At 31.3% G+C, this 21,810-nt stretch overlaps 1 protein-coding gene across 1 annotated transcript in view; it reads left to right on the top strand.

The window, feature by feature from the left end:
• The first annotated feature begins 12,190 nt into the window (after nt 1–12,190).
• LOC114330371 (uncharacterized) overlaps nt 12,191–21,810 on the top strand; it is a 170,858-nt gene continuing 161,238 nt past the window's right edge. Inside the window, exon 1 of the mRNA XM_050649798.1 lies at nt 12,191–12,344. Coding sequence (XP_050505755.1) covers nt 12,298–12,344 — 47 coding nt within the window. The 5' untranslated portion in view covers nt 12,191–12,297. The remainder of the gene's footprint in view (nt 12,345–21,810) is intronic.

Here is a 21,810-nt window from a genome sequence, read left to right as displayed (position 1 = left end):
TAAAAATCTTTTTTTGGTAAAATTGTGGCTTGTTTCCCATTATAAATAGTTGTGTATAAAAATGCCACAAGGAAATAGCTTCAGAACAACATACAGAAAAGAATATAGAACAATAGTACAGGAGCCCAAAATATATCATCATCATCATCACACTAGGTTTACAACCATCTGCGAGTCATAGCCTCTTCAAGAATATTTCTCCAGTCATTCCTATACATCATCGCTATCCTCATTGACCAAGCCCATATTCCCATATTTCTTAGGTCTTCGTCGATGTTTTCAAGGAACATTTTTTGAGTCTTCCTCTTCTTATCTGACCAGTGGGTCTCTTATGTTATGTGGGTCTCTTGGTTTTTCAAGCTGGGTCAGTTTGTACCATCCGCATTACTTGACCTACCCAACTCAGACGTCCTATCTTATTGTGTTTTAGGCTATCTGGTTCCATACTCCATTGTCAATCACCGCTCCGTAGATTAACCTTATTTAGTACTTTTTTTTCGAAACATCCTAACATGTTTTTATTACTTTTTGTTAGAGTCTAGGTTAATAAACCATATTAGAACTGGACATATTATTATTTTATAGAGTTTAACTTTCTATTTCTCGGTTTTATTCAGGATTTAAGAAGAAGATTGAGCCCAAAGTAGCATTTGTTAGCGATGATACATCACAAATTCTAAAAGAAAAAATCAGAATCAGCTTCCGAATAAAAATCATTTTAAAACTGACATACACAGCTTCTACGGGAGCATATTAAAGGGGTAGGCGAAAATCTTAGTCCAATGATATTTAAACGCATTCATTTTTTTTCGAATCGTGAGAAAACTAATAAATATTTTTGAAAAATTTAAACGCAGAATAAAAGATTACATTATTACCGAGGGCTGAAAGTCCCTTAGAATAAACAAATAGTTTCTTGTAAGTGAAATATTTGAAATTAAAATTCACACTAAATTTTCTGTTTTATTTTTACCCATGTAACTTACCCTGTAAATTAAAATAAACATAAAAGAAGTTTTCAGGAATTTTGGGCCCTCGGTAATAATGTAATCTTATATGCTCCGTTTAAATTTGTCAAAAATACTTATAGCGCAGTCACTGGTGGTGGATATGAGCTATTACCTCCAATTTCGTTGAACCTCCATAGATTTGCATGAAAATTGGTGAGTTGTTAGAGGATATCTCAAGGAACAAAGGTGACATGGTGCCAACTTGCGCTTTTACCCTTGGGGTGGATGCCACCCCTTCTCGGGGGTAAAAATTATTTTATTGAAAATAACCCCCTAATTCGATAGAGGGACAAATTCTAAGCAAAATTTGTTAAATAAAGTTATTAAAATAAATCAAAACTTTTTGAGTTATTAAAGATCAAAGATTTTAATTTTTCTTGAGAAAAACGCATGTTTTTAACCGATTTTTCATCAATAACTCAAAAACTATAAGTTTTTGCAAAAAAAGTTAATATTACTAAAATTGAAGCTAATAAAAAATAAAATAAATCATTTACCAGAAAAACCTTTTAGTTTTAACTAAAAGTGAGTTATAGGTGATTGAATATATATTTTTTCGGCGAGTAAAAAAATCGAGTATTCAAGCTGAAATAACGGGAAAATGATGCATTTTATAACATAAATTTATATAACATTTGTCAAAGTACTTAAAAATATCTATTAAATGAGCCCCCAAACATGTTGATTGCATTAAAATTTATGCACCGAAACTTTTTCAAAATTTATTTTTTTTTAATTTTTCAAAAAAATGTTATTGTTTTTTTTAATAACTCCGTTTATTTTTAAGGTATATCTAGAAACCGTTTGAAAGATAATTCCAAGGATTTATGGATTCGACCGTTACTTGATGGAAGTTCATTTTATCTAACAATAAAACACTGAAAACGTTTGTTTTCTATACTTCCACAAAATTTATTATAACTAAGTGACTACAGCTGTTTCGGCGGAGTGCCTTTCTCAAGTGATCTAGAAGTAAATCGTTACATCTAGAAAGTTTATGGAGTTATTCTGTTCTGTTTCTATTGTAAACTCAATATTATTATGAAGTATATTAATTCACTTCATAATAATATTGAGTTTACAATAGAAACAGAACAGAATAACTCCATAAACTTTCTAGATGTAACGATTTCCAGACTACACAACAAACATGAGTTCTCCGTATATCATAAACCTACCCATACTGACACAACTATACACAATTCATCATCCCATCCTACACAACACAAATTAGCAGCCTACCATAGCATGATACATAGACTGACAGAAATTCCCATGACAAAAAATAACTTCGAGATAGAACTAAACATCATTAAACAAATAGCAGTAAACAACGGCTATAACGAACAAACAGTTAACAAAATTTTAAACCAAAAACTCCATAAGAAAGCCCTGAAATTAGTGTATCCACCACCACAGAAAGAACCCAGTACCTTCTGCTCTCTCACATATACTGGCAAGATAACAACAAAGATAGCCAGATACATAAAAAAGAAAGGAATAACACCAGCTTTCAGAACTAACAACAACTTAAGCAAATATATTAAGAACAATAAAAGCCGAAAGAGAAAGCAACTACAGAGTGGTGTGTACAAACTAACTTGTGGTGACTGTCCGAAAACGTACATCGGTCAAACTGGCAGAACTTTTGACAAACAGATAGCAGAACACAAAAGGGCATTCAACAATAGAAAAACAGACACTTCTACATACGCACTTCACCTTCTAGATCATAATCATTCTTTCAATGAAGAGTTTCAAATTCTACATATTCAAAATAAAGGCCTTAAGCTATCTTTTTTAGAATCTATGGAAATTAATAAACTGAAAAATACAGATGTAATTCTGAATGACCAACTCGAGACAAACAGCTCCCCACTCCTCAACCTCTTCAGTTGAAGACTTAAAAAAGGCAAACACATTGTAAACTATATCACTTGAGAAAGGCACTCCGCCGAAACAGCTGTAGTCACTTAGTTATAATAAATTTTGTGGAAGTATAGAAAACAAACGTTTTCAGTGTTTTATTGTTAGATAATTCCAAGGGCTATTTAACCACGTTAAATTTAATCTTTTAGACCCGTCACTTTTTTAAAAATAAAAGGTTAAATGGCCCCGGTTGTATGGTCTTTACAGCAAAATTTAAGATTTAAACGTTTCTATCTCGGTTATTTATTACCCTATGGAAATAGTAAAACAGATCAAATATTTAACATAGAATAAACTAAAATTTGGCTATTTATCATTTTTTACGTATATTGAGTATTTTTGGAGTTGTTGTCACAAGAATATGAAAATTACAATAATGTTAAAAATTATGATTTTTTAAATTATACGTTTTTTTTTCAAAAATATGCATCCTAAACCGGTCAAAATTATTGAAATCATTACTTATGCTAATATAAAGAAGTTATTGTAAGAATTATTATAAATTTTAATTTTTGTGGAAATGGCGTATGTTTTATTTTTCACTTTTTCCTAAAAAAAATCGAAAGGGTTCTTTTATTTTCATCATAACTTGCTTAATTTTGACGCTATTAACTTGTTCTGAAGCTCATTTGATAGGCATTTCGAAGTACGTTGACAAATAATTAGTAGGTATATTTTATACATTGCATCGTTTTCCCGTTATTTAAGCTTGAATACTTAGATTTGCTTACTCGTCGAAAAAAATACACATTCAATTGTCAATAACTTACTTTGACTTTGAACTAACATTAGTTTAGTTCTTTAAGTGAGGAATATATTCAGTTTTTTATTATCATCAATTTCAGTAATAATAACTATTTTGTAAAAGCTTATAGTTTTTGAGTTATACGTGAAAAACCGATTTAAAACATACATTTTTTTTACGAAAAAATAAAATCTTTGGTCTTTAATAACTCAAAAAGTGTTGATTTATATTAATAACTTGATATAACAAATTTTGCTTAAAATTTGTCCCTCTACTTCATCTCAACTCATCCCAGATACGTTCGATAGGATTCATGTCTTGACTGACTGGTGTACAATCAAACCGCCTAATTCCCCCTTTATCAAAATATTCTCTGACAACTCTGGTAGTATGAGGTCTAGCATTATCTTGCATGAAAATGCTATGTTCGCTCCCAATAGTCATGAAAGGCAGAACATCATCTAAAACTTGTGTATTGTATCTATGAGCCGTAAGGGAGTCATTTTGTCTGAAGACTAACTCTGTGCGTGCTTTGAAGTAATTCCTGTCCACGCCATAACCGAGCCAACCCCAAATGTAAGTCTCTCATTAATACAAGCCGCAGCATATCTTTCTTCGGCTCTTCTCCATACTCGACAACATCCGTCTGACCCATTGAGATAAAAACGCGACTCATGGGAAACCAATACATTGCTCCAATTTACATTATTCCAATGAAAGTGAGTCTAGCAAAATTTAATGTTGCTATGCGATGCCGGCGTTGTAATAGTATGCCTGTCTTTCTGCAAGATAATCCAGCAGTTCGAAGCCTTCTTCGAACGGTCCGTTCGCCAACATTAGAATAGAATAGAATAGAATAGAATAGAATAGAATAGAATAGAATAGAATAGAATAGAATAGAATAGAAATATGCTTTACTGTCACTGAAAATTTTTACAATTTTATGGACAAAGCTTACATACAGTCAAAAGAAAACATAATATCAATAACAAATAACAACTACAATTTACTAAAATTAAATAAATCGTCAATATATGTACAGTGTACTGTAAGATATAAAAGCCAAGACAAAAACAATTTATTGCAAAATTTTTATAAATTGCAAATTGAACATACTTACAACAAATAAAATAAAATACATAAGGCACTGACAAGTTTATGCTACTGCGTATGAAACCCAATGTTCTTAGTTATTCATTAAGAAATTCTTCTATTGAATAGTATGGTCTTTTAGATAGATAGGCTTTTGTCATTTTACGGAACTTTGGAAAAGATGTTGCAGATTTAAGTTGTAACAGGAGATGGTTGTACAGTTTCTTTGCGGAATATAATATAGATTTCTTTAATAACTCAGTGGATGGAATGGTAAATAAATGTCAAAGACTGAATTTCTGGTGGAGTAAAGATGATTGGGCGTTGCTGGAAAGACATGAAGGTGTTTACAAATTAAACAAACCGTTTCTAGAATATATAAAGATAGAAGTGTTAAAATTCCGTGATCTCTGAAGTAACTTCTACAATGTGTAGATCTTCTGAGGCCAAACAGATATCTTATTGCTCTTTTTGCAATTTAAAAATAACATCAAATTGAGCAGCTATACTAGAACCCCAAAAAGGAAGACCATTTCGAAGATGATACTCGAACAACGAAAAATATGTTATTTTAGAAGATGCTAAATTGAGTTCCCTTGAGACAGATCTTATTGCATAGCAAGCTGAGGCGAGTTTCTTACTTAACGAATCGATATGAAGGGACCATTTGAGGTTGCTGTCTAAAATAATACCAAAAAATTTTACAGAATCAACGGTACTGATATGGCTGTTATTAAGAGGCAAAGGTTGAAGAGCTGCTTTATAGGATAATGCTACTGTTTTATTTACGTTAAAAGAGAGTAAATTAGAGTCAGACCAGGTCTTTATCGTCAGTAGATCCGAAGTTATAGTTTCATGAAGAGATGCAATAGTTGAGTTGCTCCAAGTGATACTGGTATCATCAGCAAAAAGAAAAATGTTCCCATCGATTTTTAAATTAGTGATGTCATTTATAAAGATAAGGAACAGAAGAGGACCCAATACTGAACCTTGTGGTACTCCACATACAATGTTTTGAGACTAGAGTCTGAATTTAAAGAAATACCTCGAATTCCATAGAAATTTAGTTTTGTAATCAAGATGTCGTGATTTACACAATCAAAAGCTTTGGCATAGTCGCAGAAAACAGTGGCAGTATAAAGATTATTGTTTAGTGCTTGGTAAACCTCATGTAGTACAGAAAACATGGCATCATTGGTACAATTATTTGTTAAAAAGCCGAACTGATTTTGTGATAAAATATTGTTATCAACGATAAAGGACATAAGTCGAGTTTTAATGAGTCTCTCAATAATTTTGGAGAGTACCGATAGTAAGGCAATAGGTCTATAGTTGCAGGCATCAGATTTTTCACCACCCTTATGAACAGGAATAATAATGGCTGTCTTTTAGGCACTCTGGAAATTTACCTTTTTCGAAGGAATCATTAATTAGAGAGACGAGGATTTCCAACACATTTTCTGTGAGATTAGAGAACAGTGTTATAGATAGTCCATCAGTACTACAAGATGATTTGTTTTTGATACTATTGATTGTTTGGCTCAACATTTCTCACCCCATGAGGTTGATTTTATAAGAAAACCGCACAGGCTTGTCTATTCCGCAAATGCAGACACCACTAACCGGTTATCTCTTTTGGTGGTGATTCGATTTCGCTTGAATCCTGGTCTTCTGGTTATTAGACGAGTCTCCTTATAGCGCTGTAAACATTTTGAACTGCACATAGACTCCTTTCAACAATTCTTGCTTCTGTGACAGTAACAGGTTCTAAGGGCATTATGATTTATTAGATATACGCCATAAACTATACCACCGATAGGTTCTACACAAAAAGAAATAACACTTAATTAAAAAACTGTAAAGGTTCCACGTAGAGTGAATGTAGATTTTCCATAAAAAAGTCGGTAATATCGTAAATACGGTAACTGAATTGATAGACAACAACAACAAATGATACATCATATCTCGGAAAGCAAAATATCGGCACCTATTAAGAAATGGATACAACCGTAAACAAATTACTACCTGAAACCTACAAAATTTAAAAGTAGGGAATAGCTCAAGAAAAAAATTCTTCTATATGCTATATCCTGTGGTACTTTTATCTTGGGGGTGGTTCCCATCTTTTCTCGTGGATGGAAAATTGTTGGTAAAAATAATCCCGGAACTGGCCAGAGAACTTAATTCTAAGCAAAAACTGTTCTATATTTTTTTTTTTGAAAACTCAATACTTTTTGAGTTATTCGTAGTTAAAAATTTGCCATTTTCATTGGAAAATGTCACATTTTCGGACGATTTTGTACGAATACCTTCAAAATTATGCATCTAAAAAAATCACTATATAAAACAATTTTGTAGCTTATGAGAAATTAAAGAGATTTGTTTATTCATAAATATTCTAGTAATAATACAAAAAGAGATATGGTAGGTGAAAGAGATTTTTTTTGGTGCATGCTCAAATTGGTGTATTTAACTTAAACAACAGAGAAATGGTCGATTTTAGGGGTATAATGCTACAAATACCTTTTGTAGTGCTTGAAAAGACCTTAAAAACGAGCACTGTTAAATGTCAATTACTGTCAAACTAAACGAAATATGGGGCAAAAAAATGATGACTAATGAATTTTAAGGAAAAATACGAAGTATATTAACCCCTCAGTCACCAGAATTTTATTGTATCATTTTCCTTCTACAATATCTTTTATTATAGTGTTATTTCCATATTTAAAAAGTTGGAAAGGTTTAAAATGAATGGTTTTTGAAAAAAATAATATCAAATTAGAGAGCGCATTTTTAAATTTCCTTAAAATCTTTATTTTTGTCCATGTAACTCTAAAATGAAAAGAGATACGAAAAGAGATACAGAATAAAAATGTAGGGTTTTTTCGGATAACAATTCTGTTTTTTCCTTCATTACTGTATTTCTTTTATCATTTCTAGTTACATGGAGAAAAAGGAAGGTTTTTAAGAAAATTTAAAAATTCTGTAATTTGATCATATTTTTTTCAAAGACCATTTTAAACCCATCCAACTTTTTGAACAGAATAGAAGGAAAGGCCGTAGAAGAATGTCATGTTTGTGGATTTTGAGAGAGTGGTTTGGCTGCACCACTAATGAACTCTTTAGGTCAGCTGTAAACAAGGTCAGGATAACCTTGATGATTTCCAATCTTCGATAGGAGTGGCACAAGATGAAGAAGAAGAACTTTTTGAACATAAAAATAACACTATAATAAAATGTATTGTAGAAGGAAAAGGATGCATTTAAATTATGGTGGATGCGGGGTTAAATATACTTCTCATTTTTTATTAAAATACATTAATCATCAATTTTTTTGCTCCATATTTTGCTTAGTATGAATCGACATTTAACAGTGCACGTTTAGAGGTCTTTTCGAGCACTACAAAAGGTATGCATTATACCCCTAAAATCGAATATTGCTGTTATTTTAAGTTGAATGCAGTTGAACACTATAATAAAAAGTATTGTAGAAGTAAAACGATGCATTTAAATCTGGTGGATGAGGGGTTAAATAATATATTTCACATTTTACCTTAAAATAAATTAATCATCATTTTTTTTGCACCATATCTCGCTTGGTTTGTATGCAATCGACATTTTTAACAGGGGTCGTTTTAAAGGTCTTTTCAAGCACTACAAAAGATATTAGTAGCATTATACCCTTGAAATTGACTATTTCTCTGATTATTTTAAGTTGAACAATCCGATTTGAGCACGCACCAAAAAAAATTTCTTCTTTTGTATTATTAGTAGAATATTTATGAAGAAACGAATCTCTATAGTTTTTCATAAGCTACAATAGTTATTTTCCTAACAAGTGCAGAAAGTCATACTTTTCCGCACGCGACTGCAGTTTGCCGAACGACGCGAAGCAGGAGTTCGGCAAGCAGTCGAGTGCGGAAAAGAGACTTTCTGCAAGCGTTAGGAACATTATTTTTTCTATGAGTCTTTAAAAAATGACCAAATCTTAATTAATTAATTTAATTAATATGAAAATACATACACAAATTAACTCTTTGACAAGGTTGTCAAAACCAAACTTTCAGCATAATTGGTTATCATAACGACGATCTTGGTTTCCATGACGACGATTCAAAACTACTGTTATTGTCTACTGATTTGACTTTCGAATATAATGTCAAAATTATTTTATTTCATCGAATTCTCAGTAGTAATTGCACAAGAGCTCTGAAATTATTGAATTTTTCCCGAGTGACACTTTGATAGTTTTAATTTCACGAGCCGAAGGCGAGTGAAATTATGTCAAAGTGTCACGAGAGCAAAAATTCTATATTAATTTCAGAGGTCGAGTGCAATTTGTTGCGATTATTTCATGAATAAAACTGTTCAAAACCAAAATTTTATTGTAATTTATTTATGTAAGTACCATTAAACACACAGTTTTTATAAATATTTGACGATTGAAAGTCATCACTTTTATAATTTTTAAAACATTAATTGTCATTAATGTCACTGAATGTATTTTTTCGTAGCAACGAAGGGCATCTGACGTAATATACTTAACGACGGGAGATTATCAAAAATTATCGATTTAATTCAGATTTCTGTAGCTTTCTATTGGTCAGAATCTCCTATGAATGAAATAATTGCGTTAATTTCATTAAAACATGAATACAATAAGATATGTTTGAAATAAATTAGTAAATAATATCTAAATATTAGTTTATTGCATGTATTATAATTAATTTAAGGCCATATTAACATATCTAAATTAACACGCGTGCGGAAAAGTAAAACGCGTGCGGAAAAGTAAAACTTTCTAAACTAAAGCGCGTGCGCGAAAGTAGACATTTTTGCACGCTCGTAGAAAAAAATGTTTTATATACCGTTTTTCCGTAGATGCGTAATTTTTAAGGTATTTCAATAAAAATATCAAATTTTCAACCACAAATAACTCAAAAAGTATTGAGTTTTCAACAAAAAAATTTAGAACAGTTTTTGCTTAGAAACAGGTTCTCTAGCCACTTCCGTGGTTATTTTGACCAAAAAATTTTCCACCCCCGAGAAGGGGTGGGAACCACCCCCGGATAAAAGCGCCAGAGGATAAAGGGTAGACTTTGTTTCTTGAGCTATTCCCTGATTACGGTGAAAATATCAAGTAAATTGATGCAATACGATGGAATTCGGAGCCAAATACTGTCACTGAATGCACTAGTATTATTCAGAATCGGCTTTTGTCTAAAAAAATTTAAACGAAAACATAAACATCTTCTACGGGAGCATATTATAGCTTGTACCATGTAGTCCAGGAACTGAAGCGTTTCACCTCGCAATTTTTACAGAATAGATCAATTTGCTTGAAAATTTGAGAATAAGTAGTGGGTAGTCCAAGGATCAAAATCTATATGATGCCGAAAGGCGCTTTTACCATGGGGTTGGTTATCACCCCATCTCGTGTGTGGAAATTTTTTATTATATTTTGACCGCGAGGTTGATAAAAACATTCATTCTAAGCAAAAAATGTTCTATACATTTTTTTGATCAAATTAATTGTTTTCGATTTATTCGCTATCGAAAGTGTTAGTTTTATATCTAAGAAATCAATGTTTTCGGTATAGGTACGCATTTACAATTCACTCAATTTGTGCCGCAAAAAAATTTTTTTCAAGCCAAGTTCTTGGAAATTAAATAATCTACAATTTCATATTCCATCATTTTTTCGTATCTCTGCTGCTAATCTTTCTATTCTGAAGAATACCAAACTACAAAAATTCGTTATTCGCTTTTAACTCCAGTTTTTTAAAAACTAATCATTGTAAGCCAGTCAAACGTCTAGAATCTATTAATAATACATAAATAAAGCAGAATGAATAAGGCCAATGACTAAAAATACCGCTAACTTACATTATTATGCTTCCAATTGGATTTCCCTTTTTTTTTTTTCAAAAAAATATATTGATTTTTTAACCGTAACTTTTTAATTTTTTATTTTAGAAAGTTTGGTAATAAAGAATTTTATATAATTTTATGAGGTCTATAAGGCTATTGATATTAAATCTTTTTAAAATCCTCAGTCTCAAAAAGAGGTGACTTTGAAAGGGTTGGTAAAGGTGGTTTTTGCATGTTATTACAAGATTTAATTGTCGATCGTTCACTCAATTTTTGCCGTAGGAAAAATTTTTGCAAATCATTTTCTTGGGAATTAAATCAACTACAATTTCATATTCAAACATTTTTTCGTATCTCTGATGCTAATCTTTCTATTCCGAAGAAAATGGCACTTTTTACTAAACTACAAAAATAAATTATTCGCTTTTAACTCCATGTTATTAAAAACTAATAATTTTAAGCCGGTCAAACTTCTAGAACCTATTAATAATACATAAATAAAGAAGGCCAAATAGTGTAAATGACTAATGTTAATTAGGCTGGTGATAAGGGGGTTGTTTCCGATAATTTTTTTTTGCTGAAAAATATAGGGACTGACATTCTTTTCATTATAAGTTACTTAATTTTTGAGCTAGAGACTTTTTCTTTATTTCTAGAGATAGATATTTTTAAATACTTTAAATTAGTTTCAACGAGTTATCCTCGATAAATGCATAGTTTTCCCGTAGTTTGACTTTGAATCTACAATATTTAGCATTTGACGAAGAAGAGCTAACATATAAAAAAGTATAGCTCGATTGCTATTGGTTTAAAAAAAATTAAAAAAACCAGATTTGTTTATTTTTTCAAAAGATAGGTACATTTTTATTAAGCAAAGTTGTTTTGATAAAACGAAAACTTTTTGAGTTATTAGCAGAAAACTGATTAAAAACATTGATTTTTTCGATATAAAACTAACACTTTCGATGGCGAATAAATGGAAAAGTATTGATTTTATCAAAAAAAATGTATAGAACATTTTTTGCTTAGAATAAATGTTTTTACCAACTTTTGCGGTCTAAATATAATAAAAAATTTCCACCCCCGAGATGGGGTGGCAACCATCCCCATGGTAAAAGCGCCTTTCGACATCATATAGATTTTGATCCTTGGACTATCCACTACTTATTCTCAAATTTTCAAGCAAATCGATCCATTCTGTAGAAATTGCAAGGTTTTGTTGTATTGTAAGCTTCATTACTTAGACTAATGATGATGTTTTGATTTTTCATACCGATTATTTGTTGCTTAATTTTATTTTTAGTTTCTCTTTTTTTTAATGACTTTCCTAGAGCCTTTATTTTTGTAAACACTTTGAAAAATACCAACGGACATTTCCCAATACTGGCTAGCGATTCATCAATTAGTATCGCAACTTTTCGACCAATTACCTTTTCTTAAAATTCAACCGAAGACAGAGCCGGCTAAAAATAACTCCCCATAGTGCAACAACGGCGTCCGTCGTGACGCCTAAGCAATACTTCAACGGCCTAGAGATGCGGTCCAGTGTTGTTTACGCGTATCTAAATTAACAGAAATAATGTTTAAGTGAAAGCTATTTGAGTGGATTCAAGAGTGTGTAGTATATTCTAACAATCAAATTGTGTAAAGATGACTAGATTGAAAGTAGCTGTTAGAGTAAGACCGATGTCTCAAAGGTAAGTTATGCAGATTACTTCTCACGTGTCATTGTATTGTTATAATATCTAATTATCACCGAACTTTGTGTAAATGGTCGATATAATAAAAGTCTTTCTTCTCTATAAAGTTAATAAATGAAATAGTGTGAAATCTGTTTACTTCTAGTACCTATAGATTTCTGTTTTTCGTAGAAAACTTTAAAAAATACTTTTTAGTCATTTTTTTATTTCCTACTTAAATATAATAGTTTTGAATCTATTTATCGGAATATTTCACATCTAATAAATACATATATGTAATTCGAAATGTAAGGGATTCTATATTCATGTTAGATTGGGCAAACCGAATAACGTTTAAGACCAAGGGACCAAAGAGTTTAAATGGACTAACTTGAATTTGTTTGCTTATATCCATCAATTTAAGTTCAGCTAATTCAAAAATAAAAAAATTGCTTTTACTTATATTTATTTTCAAAATTATGGCATTAAAGCACTAAAAAAGAGAAAGTCGCGAAGAAAGATATAGTATGTCTTGAAATGAACATTGAACCGAAAAACTGAAAAGTATGTGTTCAATATTTTTCAAAAATCTATTGAATGACATCAATCACGACCCTCCACTCGACCCCGCGGAGGTGGTTTGGGGGGTAACTTTAAAATATGAAATAGAAAATCCCAGTTTTTATTGCAGATTTGGATTCCCTACATAAAAGTAAGCAACTTTTATTCGAGACATTTTTTCAAATTGTGGATAGATGGCGCTATAATCAAAAAACGATTTATCGTGATACCATAGGTAAATTATAGAAACGGTCTAATATCTCGAGAAATACACTTCTAAATGAAAAACCAAAAAACACGTTTTTAATATTTTTCAAAAACCCATCGAATGACATATAACACGATCCTCCACTCTACAGCCTGGACGTGGAGTGGGGGGTAACTTTAAAATGTTAAATATGAACCCCTATTTTTTATTGCAGCGTTAGATTCCTTATGAAAAAATAAGTAAAATTTATTCGAAACATCTTTTAGAATTGTTGATAGATGGCGCTAATAAATCGTATTTTTCCAATAAAAAATAGGGGTTCATATTTAAGATTTTAAAGTTACCCCACACTCCACCTCCAGGAGTTGGGGTAGAAAGTCATTTTTGGTGTTATTTAATAGATTTTTGAAAAATATTAAACACGTATTTTTTTGTTTTTCATTTGGAAGTGTATTTCTCGAGATATTAGACCGTTTCTATAATTTACCTATAGGTACCTACCTATGATATCACAAAAAACCGTTATTTCCGATTATAGCGCCATCTATCCACAATTCTAAAAAATGTCTCGAATAAACGTTACTTATTTTTACGTAAGGAATCCAAATCTGCAATAAAAACTGGGGTTTCCATTTAAGAGTTTTAAGTTACCCCCACCCCACCTCCACGGGGTAGAGTGGGGGTCATGGTTGGAGTCCTTCTATAGATTTTTGAAAATTATTAAACACATGTTTTTCAGTTTTTCGATCCGTGTTCATTTCGTGAAATATTCGACCGTTCCGCTACTTTTGGGACACCCCTATATCTAATAAACAGAAATATTGCATTCCATTGCAATAATTATTAGCCCACTTTGTCTGCTTTTCTCGTAACAATATGAGTAGTTTCCCTTATAGACCAGGAAGGATCTATTTTTAGGTGGATGTGAGAGGTGACATTCGGATTTTTGCGGATAAAGTTAGGTCATAATGCTCCTTCTCAAATATGCCCGGAACATTAATAAAAAAAATAAAATATTATAAAATTTCCAAAAATTTCGTTTTTTTTTTTTCTACTTTCTTTGCTTATAACTTTAAAACGATTCATTTTGGAACAAAGTCATACAGGAATAAACAAAGATAATTAAATTTTCTATCAGATACGATTAGTTAAAAATGTCTTAATTTAACACCCTTGCTGCAAAATAGCAATACATATAAAATAAGGGGGCAAAACAAGCCTGTCCTTATTCAATGTTTTTCCATCACTTAGGTTAAACTTGGAACCTTCCTAATTCGCTTAGAAAATTTTTGTAATGTGCTAAAACCGTCCACCAAATTTCATTCAAATTGACTTTGTACTAGATTTTGCATAATAATTTTGCAATATAAATCTTTTTTAAAAATTAAAATTTTTTAAAAACTTGCACAACCAAAACTAGAACATACAAAGATTTGTCAATTTTTTACATATAAAGAAGCACTCCACCTATCTAATGCACTTTACAGAATTGAAATCGGATTATTTAAGCAGCCTCAGCAATGTTTTAAAGTTATAAACAATTTTTTGGCTTATAAGCAAATTGGTGGTGTGTCCAGGAGGGAGTGCTACGGGCTCCTTTATTTTGATGGACTTACTCAAGTTTTTTTTATGTATTTTGACCCGTAGAACACGAATTTTTTGGGTAACAGTTGATCCGGATGTCGATAAGATTGTTATAAACAAAGAACTTGAGGAATTACATAACATTGATTTTTCGCAAAATAATTTTTTTTTGTTTTTCTTGGGTAATTCTAAGCAAAAAATGTTCTTACAAATTTTTTCGTACGATGTATAGTTTTCGAGATAAACGCGGTGGAACATTCAAAAAATCGAAAAATTGCAATTTTTGAACAAGAATAACTTTTGATTAAAAAATAAAATAGCAATTCTGCTGACAGCATTTGAAAGTTTAAGTCAAATTATGCCGTTTTTAATTATTTGAATTGCTAAAAATTAATTTTTTTATTATTAAACAAAGCTATTTGTTTACAAGCCAAAAAATTGTTTATAATTTTAAAACATTGCTGAGGCCCCTTTCCTTTAATAATCCGATTTTAATTGTGTAAAGTGTATTAGATAGGTAGAGCACCTCTTTATATGTAAAAAAATTAGCAAACTTCTAAAAACGTCTACTTTTTGTTAAGAAAGATTTTAAAAAATTTGAACTTTTTTAAAAACATTTATATTACAAATTTATTATGCAAAATCTATTAGGTCGATTTTAATGAAATTTGGTAGACTATTTAAGTAAGTTATAAGAATTTTCTAAGCGAATTACTAAAGTTCTAAGTGCCACCAAAGTCGTTAAGAAACATTAAATAACAACTCCTTTTTCTTTGATATATATTTTAAATTATGTTCTGTTGTGATATATAACATATTTTTCGAATTTAAAATGTGATGCAAGTTCCCTATTACAATTTCAATACCTATATCATAATGGGATTTTCATTATTAGTGGAGTCACTGAAGGTGGATATGAGCTATTACCTCCGATTTCGTTCAACCTCCATTGATTTGCATGAAAATTGGTGAGTGGCTAGAGGATATCTCAAGAAACAAAGGTGACATGGTGCCAACTTGCGCTTTTACCCTGGGGGTGGATGCCACCCCTTCTCGGGGTGAAAATTATTTTATTAAAAATAACCCATTAATTAGACAGGGGGACAAATTCTAAGCAAAATTTGTTATATAAATTTATTAAAATAAATCAAAACTTTTTGAGTTATTAAAGATCAAAAATTTTAATTTTTCGTAAGAAAAATGCATGTTTTTAACCGATTTTTCATAGTTAACACAAAAACTATAAGTTTTTACAAAAAAGTTATTATTACCAAAATTGAATCTAATAAAAAATTAAATAAAGGTCTTACTAAAAAAACCTTTTAGTATTAACTAAAAGTGAGTTATAGGTAATTGAATGCATATTTTTTTTCGGCGAGTACCCAAATCTAAGTACATATTCAACTTTAAATTACGGGAAAATGATGCATTTTATAACATAAACTTATAAAACATTTGTGAAAGTACTTAGAAATATCTATCAAATGAGATACCGAACAAGTTAATAGAATTAAAATTTATGCTCCAAAAATTTTTCAAACTTTATCTTTTAAAAATTTTGCCAAAAAATGTTATCGTCTTTTTTTATTTACTCCGTTAATTTTTAAGATATCAGGTTCAACTAAAAACGGTTTGAAAGGTAATTCCAAAGGCTATTAAAGCGCGTTGAAGATAATCTTTTAAACCCCTTACTTTTTAAAAAATCAAAGAAAAAATGGCCACGGTTACATGGTTCTCGCAGCAAAATTTAAGCTTTAAACGTTTCTACCTCGGTTATTTTTTACCCTATAGAAATGGTAAAAAAGTTATAATATTTTTGATATAGAAAAAACTAAAATTTGGTTATTTACCATTTTTTACGAATATTGAGTATTTTTATGGTTATGATCAAAAGAAAATGAACATGACGATAATTTTAAAAATTCTGATTTTTTTAAATTACATATTTTTTTTTAAATATGCATTATAAACCGGTGAAAATTGCAAAAATAATTACTTATGCTAATACAAAGAAATTTTTGTAAGGATTCCTATAAATTTTAATTTATGTGGAAATGGCGTATGTTTAATTTTTCACTTTTTCGTAAAAAATTCGAAAGGTTTCTCTTAGTTTCATCATAACTTGCTTAATTTTGATGCTATTAACTTCTTCTGGAGCTCATTTTTTAGGTATTCTGAAGTAATTTGATAAGGGTTTAGCAGATATATTTTATAAAATGCATTGTTTTCCCTTTATTTAAGCTAGAATACGTAGATTTGAGTATTCATCGAAAAAAATATACAATCAATTACCCATAACTCACTTTTAATTAACAGTAGTTTAGTACTTTGAGTGAAGAGTGTATTCATTTTTTTATTTTCTTCAATTTTGGTAAGAATAACTTTTTTGTAAAAGCTAATAATTTTTGAATTATACGTGAAAAACAGCTTTAAAACATGCATTTTTTTACGAAAAAATAAAATCTTTGATCTTTAATAACTCAAAAAGTATTGATTATTGTTAATAACTTAATATAACAAATTTTGTTTAGAATTTGTCCCTCTATCGATTTATGTTATTATTTTTAATAAAATTAAATTCACCCAGAAAAGGGGTGGCATCCATCCCCAGGGTAAAAGCGCAAGTTGGCATCATATCACCTTTGTTCCTTGAGGTATCCTCTAACTGCTCACCAATTTTCATGAAAATCGATGGAAGTTCAACGAAATCGGAGGTGAAAACTTTCAGTGACTGCACTATATGAGATAGATTTTTAAACAATAGAGAGATGACTAGGGTGGCCCTTAAAAATGAAATTTAACGATTGTTACCTCTCACCCCCTAAAATTATTTCAATTATGGAGAAACTTAAAAATATAAATTTTTATTGAAATCTGAAAATATTTAAAGGTGGCCCTGGGCCCCTGAGACCCCATGCAATTGAAATTAGTCATGAACTACGAATTTCTGCCAATAATGTAAAAGATATTAATAATTAATCGCCTATCAGTTACAATTAAGCACAGGAATAAAGAATATTAAAATTGATGAAGGTTAAATGGACTTGGACAACAATGATGTGCTAACGTTGGTGCGGCTGCGACTTCTGAAGGTGAAACCTTACCTAAAAGAGCACGAATCAAAATTATGACTTCTGAACTTTCGTCTTCCCTCGATAGAACCCAGGTATCGTACAAGACAGCCACATTTATTATTAGTGATGTAGTATCCAGTCTTGGTCATGATGTAAGCTCGTTAGTCATCAATCGCAACTATATTTAGCGCGAGAGAGAGATAACTCGATTCAAGATTGCAACAAAATTAAAAAAAACTTTTTAATTTTTGGACCTGTTATTGTTCATTTGGACGGAAAGCTAATGGAGGACTTAACTTCCAAGAAACATGTGGATCGCCTTTCTGTTGTTGTGTCAAATGTCAATCGTGGATATGAACAGCTGCTGGATGTTCCAAAATTACACAATGGAATGGGAATTGCCCAGACAAATGCCATTTTGGAATGTTTGTAGGATATATGATGTTCATGAAGTCGCAGCTCTATGTTTCGATTCTACTGCATGCGACTCGGGGCTGAAGTCTGGAACATGTACCATTCTTCAGCATAACTCCAGAAAGGACTTACTTTTTTTAACATGCCGCCACTACATTTCGGAACTTATAATTGAATCTGTGTTTGATGAGGTAATGAGTAGTAAATCATCTAGCCTCCAAATAAGTATTTTCGAAAGATTCAAGACAGCTGTTGAATTATAGACAAAAGTACTTTTGAACTGCCTTCCAACTGGTTCGTTTCTATTACCCTGGAGCCATGCAGAGGCGAGATGGAGGTCTAAATTTATCTATGCTATAAAGATGTGGTTGCTTCACAGCCAATTAATCACAGCTTCGGAGCCGAAGGGAATTGTAAATCAGCGCTCTTCGCAGTCAGCGTATATTTGAGGGACTAGATACAAGCACCATTAGCTATTGAAGTGCCATTCAATGATTTCGACTTAGGAAACAGCTCCTTAACGAAAAAAGTGCCATCGTAACGAGCCAAAAACTTCAAAAACACTTATGATATCTATCTGAACATCTCTTTCCGATGAGTCTTTTTGATTCCAGGATACTTCCAGAATCCAAAAGATTAATGGTTGCAGCTATGGAGAATGAAGCTGCTGAACATCATCTAAAACGTCCTACTGATATGAAATATTATGCATTTTTGGAGAGCAAAGGTCTGGAGAAGATTTTACTTTAAACTCCAAACAATTCTTCATCATGCTTGGACTTCCTGATGACTTTTTTAAAAAGAGATCCGGTTCAATGGAAAGACGATGAAAGTTTCAAGGCAGCTTAAAATATGGTGAAGAATTTCGTGACGGCAAATGATAGGACAGAAAGAGGAGTTGCAATAATTGAAAACCTTAACAAAAACTCACTAATAAGGGAGAACAGTTACAATACCTCTTGCAAGTAGTCGCGGAGCATAGAAAAATGTTTCCGGGCTCTATAAAAAGCGAAATCTTGAAAACAAAACAAAATAAGAAGTAATAACTGAAGTCAATATTTCTTATGGGTGTTAAAGATCATAGAAATTATTTATTTTTATTAATAAATTATTAAAATTATTTTATATATCCCATTATTTTATAATGGCAATATACTAACATGAATAACGAATATACAGTTGAGTCCGCGAATCTTTACCCGTGCGTCATCATTTAAAGCATATGAAATAAGTCGATGATAAGTCGGAAATTGAAATTTACCAAACGCAACAGCAAGTCACTTACTGTCACGTGCTGTTGCGTTTAGTAAATTTCAATTTCCGACTTATCATCGACTTATTTCGTATGCTTTAAATGATGACGCACGGATAAAGATTCGCAGACTCAACTGTACGAAATTTCCAGACCCGGGGCCACCTCTAAATATTCACCGATTTTCATGAAATTTCGCACGTTTAAGTTTGATGTATAATGGAACACTTTTGAGGGGTGAGAGGGTGAAATTTCAAAATTTAAATTTTCTCACATATGTTAAGGGCCACCCTAGAGATGACGTTCTGTATCGAATGTAGCACATACGCAATGAGTACCTAACGCCAAGTAAAATGCATGTTTTGACAGTTCACAATATTTAAACAAACTGACCAATTTCAAGATGAAAATCTTGTTAAGAAAATGTCTAAAGACGATAGAAATATTGAAAATTTTACACCACCTGAAATAAATATACGAGCAAATATAACATCAAAATAGTTACTGCCGAAGAAATCGCAAAATATTCACGGAAAGGAATTTCCGCAATTTTTGGAGTGAATAATAAGGTAAATAGCTCTTCCCAAAATGTTTTACTTGTTAAGATATTTCGACGAGATGTCTACAAAATTTAAATCACGTTTCTTATGGACCCATTTAGTCCAATAAATGACAGTTTTGGAGTATAATTTTCAGGAGCAACTCCGAATTGCATGAACATTTGGATTTAGCTTATATTTACCCTCCACTTCAAAGTTGAATTTCTGCCGTTGGTTGCTTTTACTTGGGGAGTTACAGTCACGACTTCTCGGGGGTGAAAAAACATATGTTCGAGATAAGCCCGGAATTGGATCAATTGACTGATTATAAGCAACTCTTGTTCTATAGAGTTTTTTTATCTAAGTCAATACTTTTCGAGATATTTTCGATTGAAAATGTTTTTTTTCGATAAAAAAACTACGTTTTCAAACGGTTTCCCGCAAATAACTCAAAAAGTGAATATGTTCTCGAAAAAAATGTTCTTAGAAAAAATGTAGCTTTAAAAAAGCTAAAAACTGGTGTATTAGTAATGTCTATAAACCGAATAAAAGCAAAGTTGTAGCTCATGAAAAATACGTTCTTATTCGTCTAATTCCAAATCGAATATTTCAACGTAAATCACCGAAAAATTTAGCAATTCTCGGGAAAAATTGATTAATATTTTTTAAAATGTTTAAAAAAAGCTTAATTTTTATTTCATACAAAAGATTTAGCATCAAAAATAAACGAGTTACGCTAAATCTCCCTCTATTTAGCACCCTATCGTTACCCATTTATCGTTACCGCTTTACCATTTACTTTAAATCTATGTATATTGTTTATTATGATCTGTAAGTTTGACCGGTTTGATGTGATAATTTTTGAAAAAATTAGGTTGTACAGTAAAAAAAAAATTTCTAAAAATTTTGGAAAAATGTCCAAAATTTACGAAATAACTTAAAAAGTAAGAGTGATACGAAACATCCCAAGGACCAAGAATAGGTCTGGATCCCGCGTATGAAAAAAAGTTGATTAATAGCAAGCTGAAAATTTGTTAATAGCTTAAGGGTGTCTAGTCGGACAAACTTTGATATATGGGAACACTGGAACAGGGGCAGTTTTAATTGTGGAACACGTTAAAAATTTGGAACGGTCAGACCACGAAAACGGCACATGTATTTTGTCCGACAGAACAGACTTAAACTCTCCGAACAGAGATTAAACTCTCATGCAAAAATCAGACTGCCATTTATCACCAAATGGGCGTTTTAATGAGTGGAACATGTAGAATATGTCAAATGACAGGAATTATGACATGTGATAAATAGCAGTCTGATTTTTGCATGAGAGTTTAATCTCTGTTCGGAGAGTTTAAGTCTGTTCTGTCGGACAAAATAAATGTGCCGTTTTCGTGGTCTGACCGTTCCATATATCAAAGTTTATCCGACTAGACACCCTTAAGCTATTAACAAATTTTCAGCTTGCTATTAAGCAACTTTTTTCATACGCGGGATCCAGACCTAGGAGTAAAAAAATTTAGGTTTTGCTGTTATAAATATGATAGTTTCATTTTGTTTTTCGCAAGACACAAATTGGTTAGGATACGGCTATTCAAAGTTTACATACACTCGTGTATAGTGACTCGTTCAAGCCCTTTCAACTGTAACACTTTCAAAAATAAGCACTTTAAACCGGCGAAACTGACAGATCATATAAGAAATAGAAAAGTAAAGTAAATTGTTTGTAAATCCGTAACGATTAATTTCATTTGGACAGCTAAACACGGGGAGATTTTCATGATTTTTTTACCAAAACAGGGGCCAATTTTATTTTGAGCGTATTTTGAAAGCCGAAACTTTTATTAACAAATAA

This window comes from Diabrotica virgifera, chromosome 4 (genome assembly GCF_917563875.1).
Source record: "Diabrotica virgifera virgifera chromosome 4, PGI_DIABVI_V3a".
In the NCBI taxonomy this organism is placed as follows: domain Eukaryota; kingdom Metazoa; phylum Arthropoda; class Insecta; order Coleoptera; family Chrysomelidae; genus Diabrotica; species Diabrotica virgifera.
Note: the sequence above shows the minus strand (reverse complement) of the source record. Positions and strands in the feature narration are given on the sequence as shown.